This window comes from Rattus rattus, chromosome 12, assembly GCF_011064425.1.
Source record: "Rattus rattus isolate New Zealand chromosome 12, Rrattus_CSIRO_v1, whole genome shotgun sequence".
NCBI lineage: Eukaryota > Metazoa > Chordata > Mammalia > Rodentia > Muridae > Rattus > Rattus rattus.
Window position 1 is genome coordinate 7,926,712 of NC_046165.1, and position 12,378 is coordinate 7,939,089.

The window sequence follows — 12,378 nt, forward strand, 5'->3', positions numbered from 1 at the left end:
CACTTCCTGGACCAAGCATATGTATGGTGATACATATATAGTACTATTATATCCATTTAATTTAATGATGACTTTTTATTTTATTTGTATGTGTATGTGTGAGTGCTTGCACATATATCTGCACACCATATGCATTCTGGTGTTCTTTGGGGTCAACAGAGGGGGTCACATTCCATGTAGCTACAGGCACTTGTGGGCTACCACAGAGATGCTATGTAGCGAACTACGGTTCTCTGTAAGAGCAACGCACGCTCTGAACCACTGAGCAGTCTCTCCAGTCTGTCTCATCACGCTACAGATTGAACCAGGAGGTGTTTCTTTTCTGAAAAAACTTCTCCAGAATGACAGAGAAATATGCCCACCCTCCCTTCTCTGTGTGTGTGTTCATGCAGGTGAGTGTGAGGGCCACAGGTTGACATTGGATCCCTTCCTTAGTCACTCTATGCCTTAAAAACTTATTTAGCTATTTTGTGTTTGTGCGTGCATGCACAAGCTCGTGCCCTGTAGTGTACAGTGGCCAGATGACAATTTTCTGGAGTCAGATCTTTCCTTCTCCAATGTGGCTAATGGGGTTTGAACTTACCCACTGAGCCGTCTTACCACCTGTTAATGCCCAAATGCTCTTTCTACTACAATCGCACACTGGTTCATTTAGGATGCTGTAACGAAAATAGAAAATACCAGAGACTGGGCTCAACCAATCGACATTCATTTCTCATTGCTCTGAAAAGTAGGAAGGTCAAGGGGGAAGCATCAGAGTGTGGTGAGGTGCTGCTTCGTGGTTCACAGAAGGCTGTGTTGTTGTTGTTGTTGTTGCTTTGTCTTCACAAAAGTGAGAAAATGAGAAAGTGAGAAAGTGTTCTCCGTGGTCCTCTCTAAGGGAACTGATCCTGTCCATAAGTCCTCCATTCTTATGGTCTGCCATCTTGCAGGGGGCTATAGCTTCCAACTGTCACAGCCAGGGTTAGGGATCTGCCATGCGCTAGGGACGGACACATGCATCCAGTCTGTACAAAGCTGTTTCTTGTCCCTGACTGAATTGTGTTTCTAGGGCACAGCTCAGCCACGCAGGTAGAAGTCTGGATGCCCCTGACCACTTCACACACACACACACTATGGCTTATTTCAGGAAATGTGAAAACAGGACCATACATTGCTTCAGTGCCTTGGTGGAAAAAGGCAAGAATTAAAAAAAAAGTCATCCATGAAAGAGCAAGCTGATTAAATATGGTTTTGTTTTCAAGACAGAGTCTCAGCGTATTATGTAGCTCTGACTGGCCTGGGATTCCATATATAGAGCAGACTGGGAGGACCAGAACTCACAGAGATTTGGCTGCCTCTGCATCCCCAGGGCAAGGGATTAAAGGCACCTTCACCAGCTTAAATACATTTGAAAAGGGACTTAAACTTTCGCCTTAAGTTTTAAATTAGAGGGCAGTGCCTGTTTGTCCGTGTCCATGTATGTATGCCTTGTGACTTTTAAACAGTCACATCTGACTTTACCTCTGAATTCCGAATCTAGAACCACAACAGTAACATGTCACCATCATACAAGCCTCTCTGATGATAAGGGGTGTCTTCTGGGCGGTTGGGGCTGTGGAGGCCACAGTGTGCTGACCTTTGCTAATGTGTGCGTCTCTTTGCGGCTGGACTCAGCTGTTTGCGATTCCTTTTCTCCAGGTGCAGAAAGTCTTCTCAATTCTCCTGTATGGCAAGAGTCGGAATTTATAGCCAGCTCAGTTCCAGCCCTTTGGCAGTAGCCTTAGCCTCATCTGCATTCTCGTGTGGTATTCTCTTGCCTGTGAGAACAATGCATGCTGATTGATTGCTTTCCCCTGCAAGGATTACATTAAAACGGTTTTTAGCCATGTGCTCCCATTTTCTTCAACAGTGCTTCTGAGTGGAGACTCAGGAGTTCCCTCCCTGCTTCTTGAACCTATCCTTCTTTTCCTAGGAGGAAGCAGAATGGAGCCAAGCAAGACTTTGTCACGTTATTCCTAAATGCTAAATTTTAATACCAACCTGCATTTACGTCTCTGGGTAGTGGATAAAAGTCCATAATAAAAGTCCTTTACTTGACTTTTGCTCCTCACATCTGACCCTGAAATAGCATTTGGCCGTTACAGCAATAATGCCCAAGTTAATTTTCAACTGTGTCCAACAAAGATACAATTAGCGTCCCAGAAAGAACACAAGGTTTCTTGTGGAAGAGCAGCATCTGTAGCTTCAGCACAGAGGCTTTCTGCACTGGCTACACTGTCTCCCTTTGTGGCTATGGATCTGTTACCACTTGCAGTCTATTCACTGTAGTCTGCAGGCTTTCCCAGCACGCCGCTCTTCCTCATTTACTGGGCTCTGTAAATTGGGTCCTCTGTATGTTGTTCCTACTCGAGCATTTATTGTATGTTTTATGGCCCTTATGAAACCTATTGTCTTTTATTGTTTTTCTCCTTCCTTTTATCTCTGCTGATGATAAATTGCTTTAGAGTTTTGTCTGCTTTTTTAATTATATGCTTTGCACTGGGAGGGTTCACTGCGTTTTTACAAGCTGTTAGCCTCTTGCTGCACTGGCCCTGCATCTTACTGGTGCCTTGAGATTCTCTTGTCTTTTTCCTAATCACACTTTTATTTCTGACATGGATTGGCTCAGAGATCGTGAAAGTTCACAATTGACTTAGGAACTCCTGAGTTGAACTCTACACTTCATCATCCTGGTCAAACGTGAGGATATTCCTGAAAACTAATTTGCTCTTGTTGGGCTCGAAACTCAGCCGAGTGATTGATGAACAGGGTGATTTATTGTATGGGAAAAGAAATAGGTGGTTTGAGAACTCTGGCTTTAGCATACCTTTAATCCCAGAACTTGGGAGGCCAATCTGGTCTGCAGAGTGAGTTCCAGGACTGCCAGGGCTACACGACCAAAACCAAACCAAACCAAACCAAACCAAACCAAACCAAACCAAACCAAACCAACTGAAAGAATTCTGGCTTCCTCTGCAAAGGGACGAGGGTGGATGCAGAGGTGCAGAGATGGCTCGGCAGCTACCGTGTAGACTGGTCTTGCAGAAGACCCGAGTTAATACCCATGTCAGGTCCACAGCTGCCTGGTGAGCCCAGCTCCAGTGGGCCTGTTGTCTCTGTAGTCACACGAGCACATATGCACATACTTTCCAGCACTCAGGCACACATGCATGTACTGAATTAAAAACAACATAAACATTTTATTGTAAAATGAGCTCTGGCTTTACAGTTGGGCATCCTGGGTTCACAAACTCTTGCTCCATCTTGCTTTTGGACAAATCTCTTAATGCTTCGTATCTTATATTCTGTTTAGATCGTGCCTTCCCTCACTGAAATACTAAAATCCTAATCCTTCATCACTCAGTAAGTGACTTTGTTTCTGTGTAAGTAGCTCAGATAAGGTGAAATAGAGGGGCATATGCCTTATCCATTATGCAAGGGGCCTTAGCCTGCTTTCCGTGCTATAACAGAAGTCTACAGTCTGCACTAATTGTAAACAGTAGAAGTTTATTTTGTTATGGTTCTGAAGGCTAGAAGGTCCAAGAGCACAGCACTGGCATCTGACCGGGACCTTCACACTGTATCCCAGCATTGTGGTAGCGGAGGAAGGGCAGCATGGGAGTTTCTGACCAAGGAGAGAAAACAGGAGAAGCTGGGTTTTGGTTTTGTTTTTAATGAGAAAATTGGTCCTATAGTAACCAACCCCTACCCGTAATCACAGTCGTAGTCTATCCAGGCATTCAGACTCAGTCTCACCGTCAGTGGCAATGGAACGTCAGCATGAGTTTCAGAGAGACATTCAAGCCTTAGTAAGTGATGTCCAGGGGTCTGGGCGTGGCAAGTACACATGAATGAAGATGAAGGCAAAGCAAAGATGACCAAGCAGTGGCAAAGACCCCAGGAAGGAACCAGCTCCAGCAACATCTTACTTTGGATTTCTGTCTTCTAGAACGGGGAGAGCGTGAGCTCGCAGCGTCTCAGGCACCCAGTGTGCAATCCTTCCTCACAGTAGCCTGAGCGCTTAATGAAAGCAGCAGCCATTAAGTCAGGTTGTTCTGAGGTTCCAGCACGTTGTTATTCATAAAGCTCTTAGGGTAGCGTTTGACACAGAACAAGCACTAACAATATTAATCATTGTATTTAATAAGGGCTAATTATGTACCATAGGCCTCCCTAAATGCCCGTCTTTTTATTAGCTAGCTCTACAAAGTCATGATGCCGGAGAACAGTAGCCTGCATACACCCATAAAATAGGGATCCCTTCATTCCTCTCCTATGAGCCATTGTGTCAAATTAAGCTGGTAATAGCACGGATGCTATAGTTGAAGCGACAGTCACCCTTTGCTAACATTTCTGACTCAACAGAAGCTGCTATAGGTTCTGTGTTGCCTTCTCTGCCTCCACACTGCCACGTGCTGGTGTCCACTGCTGATGTTTGCAGTGCTCCCCGATGTTTGCAGTGCTCCCCTTGGTCAACACTCATGATCCATGTCCTCCTAATCTTGGAACTTACTGATCCTTGACCCCAAGTGCCAACACTAGGGTTCAAGGAACAGCTTTCTCTGTGCTTGGTGGAGCGAGTCTGAGTCTGTCCTGAGCTGTTCAGACTTACTCCTTTCCCTGTGGTTATCTACTACTGTGTTAGAATGAGCCCAACACTTCAGCTTGAAGCCTGTGTGACCATTTCGTTTCTTGTGATTTCCTCTGAGTTTGGGCAGAGAGTCTGGAATGGCTTTACTGAGCCTGGGTGGGTCATGATCTTAAGGCATTTGGAGTCTGATAGTGGTAGATACCGGGGCAGCTGGAGTTTAGCTAGCCTTTGTTGCTGTTGGCTTTTCTGTGTGGCTGAGTTGGGCTTCCCGACAAAATGGCTGCCTCCAGAGAGGTGGGGCTCGTACATTGTGACCTGAGTTGACCACGTCTAAGACATAGGAGGAAGAACAAATGCTGTCCGTGAGCATCCCGACCTTGCAGTCTAGGAACGAAAGAGGAAGTCTCACTGCCAGATGTGAAATCTACTGAACTACGTTTACACCCTGTTTAAAAAGAAAAACAAGTCAACTGAACTCTTGCTTTTATACCCTGTTTAAAAAAAGATCAGGGCTGTGCATATGGGGACTGCACTGGTGATGTTGTGAAATATATAAAGACGGCAGTGTTTGAAAAGGGTTTTACAGCTTCTCTGAGAAAATAAAAACGAGTGTTCTGTGTATTCATACACTTTTAGACTTTTTATTGCTGTGCAATACTAAGAATTCAAGGAAGAGGTTTGTAAAATGGGTAGGAAAAGGGCACGCGAAATCCGAAAATCCACCTTCAGTGTTTTTATTTCCTTTTTATCGCTCGTTAATTTTACAGTAATGGCGACGGCTACCTCTTCTTTTCTGCTAGGCTCAAACATCTATATTTTGAGGAAAATATGTATTTATCATATTTTCCTTTCTTCCGGAAGCACTAATTAGCACAATGTGCCGAAGGTCTTTTTTCTTTTCCTTTTTTTTTTTTTTTTTGCTATTCTTTTTTCCCTCCATCTTTATTAACTTGAGTATTTCTTATTTACATTTCGATTGTTATTCCCTTTCCCGGTTTCTGGGCCAACATCCCCCTAACCCCTCCCCCTCCCCTTCTATATGGGTGTTCCCCTCCCCATCCTCCCCCCATTACCGCCCTCCCCCCAACAATCCCATTCACTGGGGGTTCAGTCTTGGCAGGACCAAAGGCTTCCCCTTCCACTGGTGCTCTTACTAGGCTATTCAGTGCTACCTATGAGGTTGGAGCCCAGGGTCAGTCCATGTATAGTCTTTGGGTAGTGGAAGCTCTGGTTGGTTATGTGCCGAAGGTCTTAGATGTTTCCAAACCAGTGTGGAATTTGCAACATGAGTTCGTACTTACTCACTCAGTCAAAGGATTTACATACCTTTGAGGAGGTGGGTCCCTATGTCATCGCAAGGTTCATCTGAAACCCACCAGTCATTGCGTGTGTGCACGCATCATCAGGGCTAGGCTAGGCACACACACGCTCCACGTTAACACTGCCTTCCATTGCAGAGACGGCTGGGGTCGGGTGAGTTGATCAGCACCATGTTCATCTGTCTTGCAGGTCCTCCACTCTTTCACGGACGCCATCTTTGATGAGTGGCTGAGGAAAAACAACCCTCCCACAGATGCCTGGCCTCAGGAGCTGGCACCCATTGGTCACAATCGGATGTATAACATGGTCCCCTTCTTCCCACCAGTGACCAATGAGGAGCTCTTCTTAACCGCAGACCAACTTGGCTACAATTATGCCATTGATCTGTCAGGTAAGGAGTACGGCCTCTAAGTGGGTGACTCAGTCAGCTGCTAAGACAGCTTTCTTTCTCTCTTTCCCTTTAATGTAAGCAAGACTGTTAATTGAAGCATTCAGGCCGAGTTAAGTTTATTGGCTATTTTGAGAATACCCTGGATTTAACTAGGTAAGTCATTAAGCTACCAATTAAACATCAGAAAGGGACTAACTGCAGACCACGCAGGGAAACTGTAAGTTGTTAAAAGACACATCCTACAGAGATAATGTCAACTCTTCTGCCCGATTTCACAGTTTTTTTTTTTTTAGCCTAACTCACCAAATCTATGAGAACTGCCCCCACATGTAACCAATAAAGTCCAAGTGACTCATCCGTTGTTTCTTTGATTGATAGGGTGAAATTACTTTGCAGCTGCACCAGGTGTTTTGAGTCAGCCTTGGCTACACGAGTGCTGTATGGACAGGTCTACCCAGGATGACATTGAGCTTCAGGACAGATTGGGCTTCATGGAGGTTATGTCACGATTCCAAATCCAGGATACCTTTATTAGTAGGCACGGATACCTCTCTTCTTTTGCCCAGACTCCAGGGTGTCACATGTTCTTCACAGAATCTTAGGGAAGCTTGAGAAAGGATAGATAAAACCACAGAAATATTTTAAACTGTGGAGAAGCTGCAGAATAGAATCTGCTGGAAGCTTCTTCCCATCCGTGGCTGTCACTGCCCTTACTCTTAGCCGACAAAGGGACTCCAGAGCTCCTCATGTTGCTCTCTGACATGGAGACTCTTTTGGCATCTCTCTGTTTTCCCCTCTGTTTGGCACTGACTGCTTCCTGTCGGCACTGACTTGGAATGCTGAGGGCATTCATTTAAAAACTTCTCTTTTCTCTTGGATTAAGCACAATGATAGATTAGGGTGGTCCGGGCACCCTGATCTGCTTTTATTCTTTATATCAACAAATCAGTTAGCAGGCATCATTAAGTCCCAAATATGCCTAAAATCTATCAACTTCCCAGAGGATAAACAACCATGCTGGGCGATGGTTTGACCATCAAATGTAGACTTCTGCATGGGGAGGGGTGTGAGTAAGGGGTGTTCTTCTCTGCTAACTCCTGGGCTCACTGGCGTTCCGCAACCCAGACTGACAAAGGAAAGATTAACAGGAGAAATGTGATGCTCCTCTTTATGGGACACCGGAGTCTTCCTAGAACAGAAAGAAAGGAAGACCCAGAGAAGTCAATGGCTTAGGAGCTTAGACGCCACTTTAAACCAAGAGTGAGAAGTCACAGGGAGGTGACTTGACAAAGGCAAACTATGGGAAGGGAGTCCTCAGGGAAGCGGTGGCCGATGAGGCGATCTTTTGCAGGTCTGTACAGTTTCCCGCTGCTTCCACAGCTGACGGGCCTTGTTTCTTTCAAGTTCCTGCATTTAGTCAGTTAAGGAGGCACTAGGAAGTGACGTCTGCTGAACATCAAATGCCTTTATCTTAAGATGGCCCTCTTACCCGTGGACGTATTGTGGGGAGGCATATTCTCTTCTGGCTGAGGGTAGGAAGCAGTGAGTGGCCGGGGAAGACTGTGTACAGGATGGATCTGAAGCTGGAGTTGAGGGGACTGATGGATGCCGAGCAGCTGAGCAGGTGCCTTAGACTGAGGAGGGAGAGGGACGGGCAGGGAACTGCACAGGTGGCTTAATTGAAGGCTGGGAGAGGGAAACTTGGCTCTGCCCGCCTGATCCCTGACTGTGAGATGTTGGCAAGCAGAGCGCTCTCAACTAAAAGAGAACCAAGACTTCTCTGACGCCTCCTCTCCTCCCTGCCATCTTTTATTGCCCTTTGCTTCCCAAAGGGCAGGAAGGGGCTTTCTCCGAAGCTCCGGTTCCCTTAAAAGCCAGACACACCAGAGGATCAATAGAACAGACTAGATTTCATGGCACATTCAGAGCCCAGCAAGCTTGTCCTCGGAACACCGTTAATCTCCCCTGAAAAGCCACACGATCTTTTCCTACCATTACTCTTCAACTCCAACCAGATGTCTCTACTCAATGTTTTACACGCCGTGGATCTCCCATGCACTTACATATTCATGGACTTGGATGCTGTTTCTCCTGTTCACTTGCCTGTTCTTGGCCTTATGCTTCCCTTATGTACTTGAATGATTCTATCTTCACAGAATGAATAGGAAACCCTTTTGCTTCCACACCTTGCTCTACTGGAAAGGCCTAGGCAGAGAGTCACTGGGCATTTATAGAAGACTAGGATTCACCATATGATGGCTACTACATCTCAGTTTTATAGAACAAGGAATGTTCTATAGACAACGGTGATGACAGCCACACACAAATGTGAAGGTTCTTGAATACCACCAAGTGCGTGAGAAATAGCTATGATGGTAAAAGCCTATATTATATGTATGTTACCACAATCTAAACACGTATTTTAAAAAGGCCAACAGGATTTGGACAATCAGAGGCCATCATTTTTGGCGTCTCGTTAAAGAAATGCCAGAATAAACATCCATGGTTTGTTGGTTCTCACCGTGTTCCTCTGGGTAGCCCGCAACTTGCTATGTTTTTTTGTAGATCAGGCTGCCTTCAAATTTACAGAGATCTCCCTGCCTCTGTCTCCCAAGTGCTGGGATTAAAAGTGTGTGCCAACAGACCTGTTTAAAACTCCATGTTTTAAGAAGTTACAATGAGCTCACGCAAGGCACAAGATCATATGAGACCTGTATAGGATCACACAAGACCAGCACAAGATCACACAGGGCTCCACAAGAACTGTACAAGGTCATATAAAAACTGTACAAGGTCAAGTCATTAACAGTCTATAAGTTTAGCACTGAGTGGTGTACCTGATAAGCTCCCACCCATGACTGAGACACTGTTGATAGTTAATGGCTTTTGATGGAGGAGAGAGTCATTTTTCTTAAAGCTGTGAACCCTGATAAGTCTACCATGCTCTACTGGATCTGGAAGGAGCTAAGAGAAAGGGTGGAAGGTAAATACCAAAACACTATGCATGAACCTATCAAAGAATCAATCAAATGTTACATTTTTATATACAATTATATTTCATATTGCCAAGGATTAGCTTTGGCTTGGCTGGTGGTCCCAAGGAAGGGATGTTCAGGAGTGGTGAGAAGAAAGACTGGAAATCAAGTTGTGGGTACAAGCTGATGCCCTGTGTTCTGCTTGAGACAGCTTTCTCTGGAGATCTCTAGACAGCTTATCCAGATAGCTCAGCTCTTGCAGACCAAAGCCCTGTCCTTTATTTAATATCAATTTAGTTGGTTACTTATCCCACAAGTCAGCATCTTATGACCCCAGTCCCCTGATTCTTAGAAAAAGACAGCAAGCATATTCTTTTTTCTTTTTCTTAACACTGTAAATGAATTCAGAGATTGGCCTACCTTTGTAAGCACAGACAATAAGTTTAACTGGTTGGGGTCCTGTCCTGAAATTACCATTCCTACCACACCTGGGCCTGGACCTAAACTTTTTCTGTACCTGACTGACCACTGTGAACTCAGGAATCTGCCTGCCTTTGTAAGCACAAACAATAAACTTAGCTGAATGGGATCTGTCTCTTACTACTCCCTAGATCTCTTTATCTCTTTTCTTAATATCTTTCTGACAAGTTGGCTCATAGTGCAGCTGCCTCTGTTCTTTTAGGTCCATGAAGCTCCTTATATAATTCATATTGTGTCCTTATATTTTGCATAGTTGAGAAATCACATATTTTTTTGAACTCATGTTTTCAGAGTTCTTTTCCACAGCCTTAAGGGCTCTCTTGACGGTCTCAGCATTTACTGTTTTTGCTGAGACATTAGATACACCCTGCCTTCTGGACTGGTGCTGCTTCTAATTGTCATAGAGTCATTAACCTTGGCAGGGAGAGCATTCCCTGATAACTTTGGAAGGGTGAACATTTCCTGAAGGAGAAACAGCTGTATATACACACACACACACACAGCTCATAACCAGCAACTGTCAACACTTGTGAAAGTGTTCCAGGGGTAGGAACCGTGTCACATTGTTTCTTCCATGATCATGCTGGACTTGGCATCATATAATATTAATAAAAATATTATATTATGAAATGAAAAATAAGTTATAAGTAGTAGCAAGTTCTGCTGGGTCATATCAAGAAAGGACAAAGAAACTCCTTTTGGAGGGATACAGTCATGGTCTCTGGCCCCTGGGACTGGAGAAGGTTGAGAAGGTACTCTGTCCTTTAGGTGAGGGTTAGGCGTTGAAAGATACGATGGCTTGGAGCCTTCTGCAGCATCTGATGTGGTTTAAGGAAATGTCACACAGGCATAAACGAATTTCAAAAATACACTAACTTCATGGGAGAGTGGAATTAAGTGTGAGCAGATTAGATAAATCATGTGAGAGGCTTAGATCTTATTCGCAACTTTTGAAATACACAAAGAGGTCTGCCTCTGCTGGCATTTCTGTCAGGAGAGTCCATCTGCTCTCTTACACGTCTTTATCATCTTCCACACGGGTAGAGACAATAGCAGAATTTCCCACCGAGAGGGTCGTTCATTTATCCGTTCCCCCAAAGATCATCTTACCTCTCGTGTCTACAAGCGAGTTTCTAAATTACAAAAGCAGGTGTGCATTTCCTTAGAGGTTTTGTTCTGCATCTAAACATCTATTGTGACAGATTTACTAAATGCAGTCAGCCCGATTTAAATAATGTTTTCTGCTGCCTTGGAAAACAGCGGTGACTCTGAGAACAGTGAGAAGAAGGAGGATGAAATTCTAGCAAGGCTTGTTTTGTTTTGCAAACAAATGTACGTGAGAACGGGAAATAGTTTCATTTTCTCGGACTGTTTGGCTGACGGAGTTGTAACCACAGAACCTTCTTGTCTACTCTCATTTCAGTGGAAGAAGCTCCAGTTTGGACCACAACCCTCTCAGTGGTCATTGGAATCCTGGGAGGTTTTGCTGGAGTCTTGGCGTTTCTGGCTTTCCTTCACTACAGAAGGCTTCGCAAAGGCTATGCACCCTTAATGGAGACAGGCCTAAGCAACAAGAGATACACAGAGGAGGCCTAACAGGCTCTCTCCTGCTTGACCTACGTAGTCACTAAATGCACCCTCACTCTTCTTGGGATCGATGAAAATCTTGAGCATGTGCTCCTTAGCAGTGATGCTGATCCCCCAACTTTGCTTATTACACGCAGACAAAATGCTTGGGTCTGTCACTGTCATCAAAGTAAGGTGTGGCTAGTCCTACGTGACCTTTGATTAAAAGCCCTTATACTGATTAAGCCTCTTTTTATTCCAAAAGCACAGCCACCACCGTCACCACCATCTCCACCACCACCACCAACACAAACATTGAGTGTTTGCCTTTAAGCTTGCAGCTAAGTGCACTGTGAGAGCAGGATACGAACAGTCAAAATATCTGCCTGAAATAGTGTGTGTGGGACGTGTGCTTGTCGATGTTTCACTGTTATACTGAAACATGTGACGCAAGAGGAGGAGAAGGGTTTTTTTGGAGAAATGAATTTTTCCATAGTTGCTGTTTTATAAGTGCAGGGACAAGGTGCTGAATTTGATGGTCGCGTTGTTGATAGAATCCCAAGGTGGCATAGAGCATCACATGGCAAGAATTAAGGTGTGTGTGTGTGTGTGTGTGTGTATGTACGTGTGTCTGTGTTTGTGTTTGTGTGTGTGTGTGTGTGTTTGTGTGTGTGTGTGTGTGTGTGTGTGTGTGTGTGTGTGTGTGTGTGTGTGTGTGTGTGTGTGTCTGTGTGTGTCTGTGTCTGTGTGTGTGTCTGGTGTGTGTGTGTCTGTCTGTCTGTCAGCCCACTGTCCCTCTTTTTATAGAACTCAACAGAATTCAGTCAGGACTTTATTCTGATGGCCTTGTTGAATCCTAATCACCTTCCCTCATCTTAAGCAATAGTTTCAGTTTTGTCTTTTTAATTCTTCATGTTGGGGGTTAGATTCTCATCCACGAAGCTGGGGTGGAGAGAGAACATCCAGATGGTGTTCAGCCTGGACTGGTGGGTCTCACACTCAGACCATGCTCAGTCTGGGGTGGAGGAATGCAC

At 44.8% G+C, this 12,378-nt stretch overlaps 1 protein-coding gene across 2 annotated transcripts in view; it reads left to right on the forward strand.

The window, feature by feature from the left end:
- Positions 1-12,378, forward strand: part of Dct (dopachrome tautomerase) — a 76,365-nt gene that overhangs the window by 27,682 nt on the left and 36,305 nt on the right. Inside the window, exons 7-8 of one of the 2 annotated variants that reach the window (XM_032917580.1) lie at positions 6,122-6,323; positions 11,202-11,586. In XM_032917580.1, coding sequence (XP_032773471.1) covers positions 6,122-6,323; positions 11,202-11,374 — 375 coding nt within the window. In that variant the 3' untranslated portion in view covers positions 11,375-11,586. Of the gene's footprint in view, positions 1-6,121; positions 6,324-11,201; positions 11,587-12,378 lie in introns of those variants that run through there. The other variant, XM_032917581.1, reaches the window with a different exon arrangement.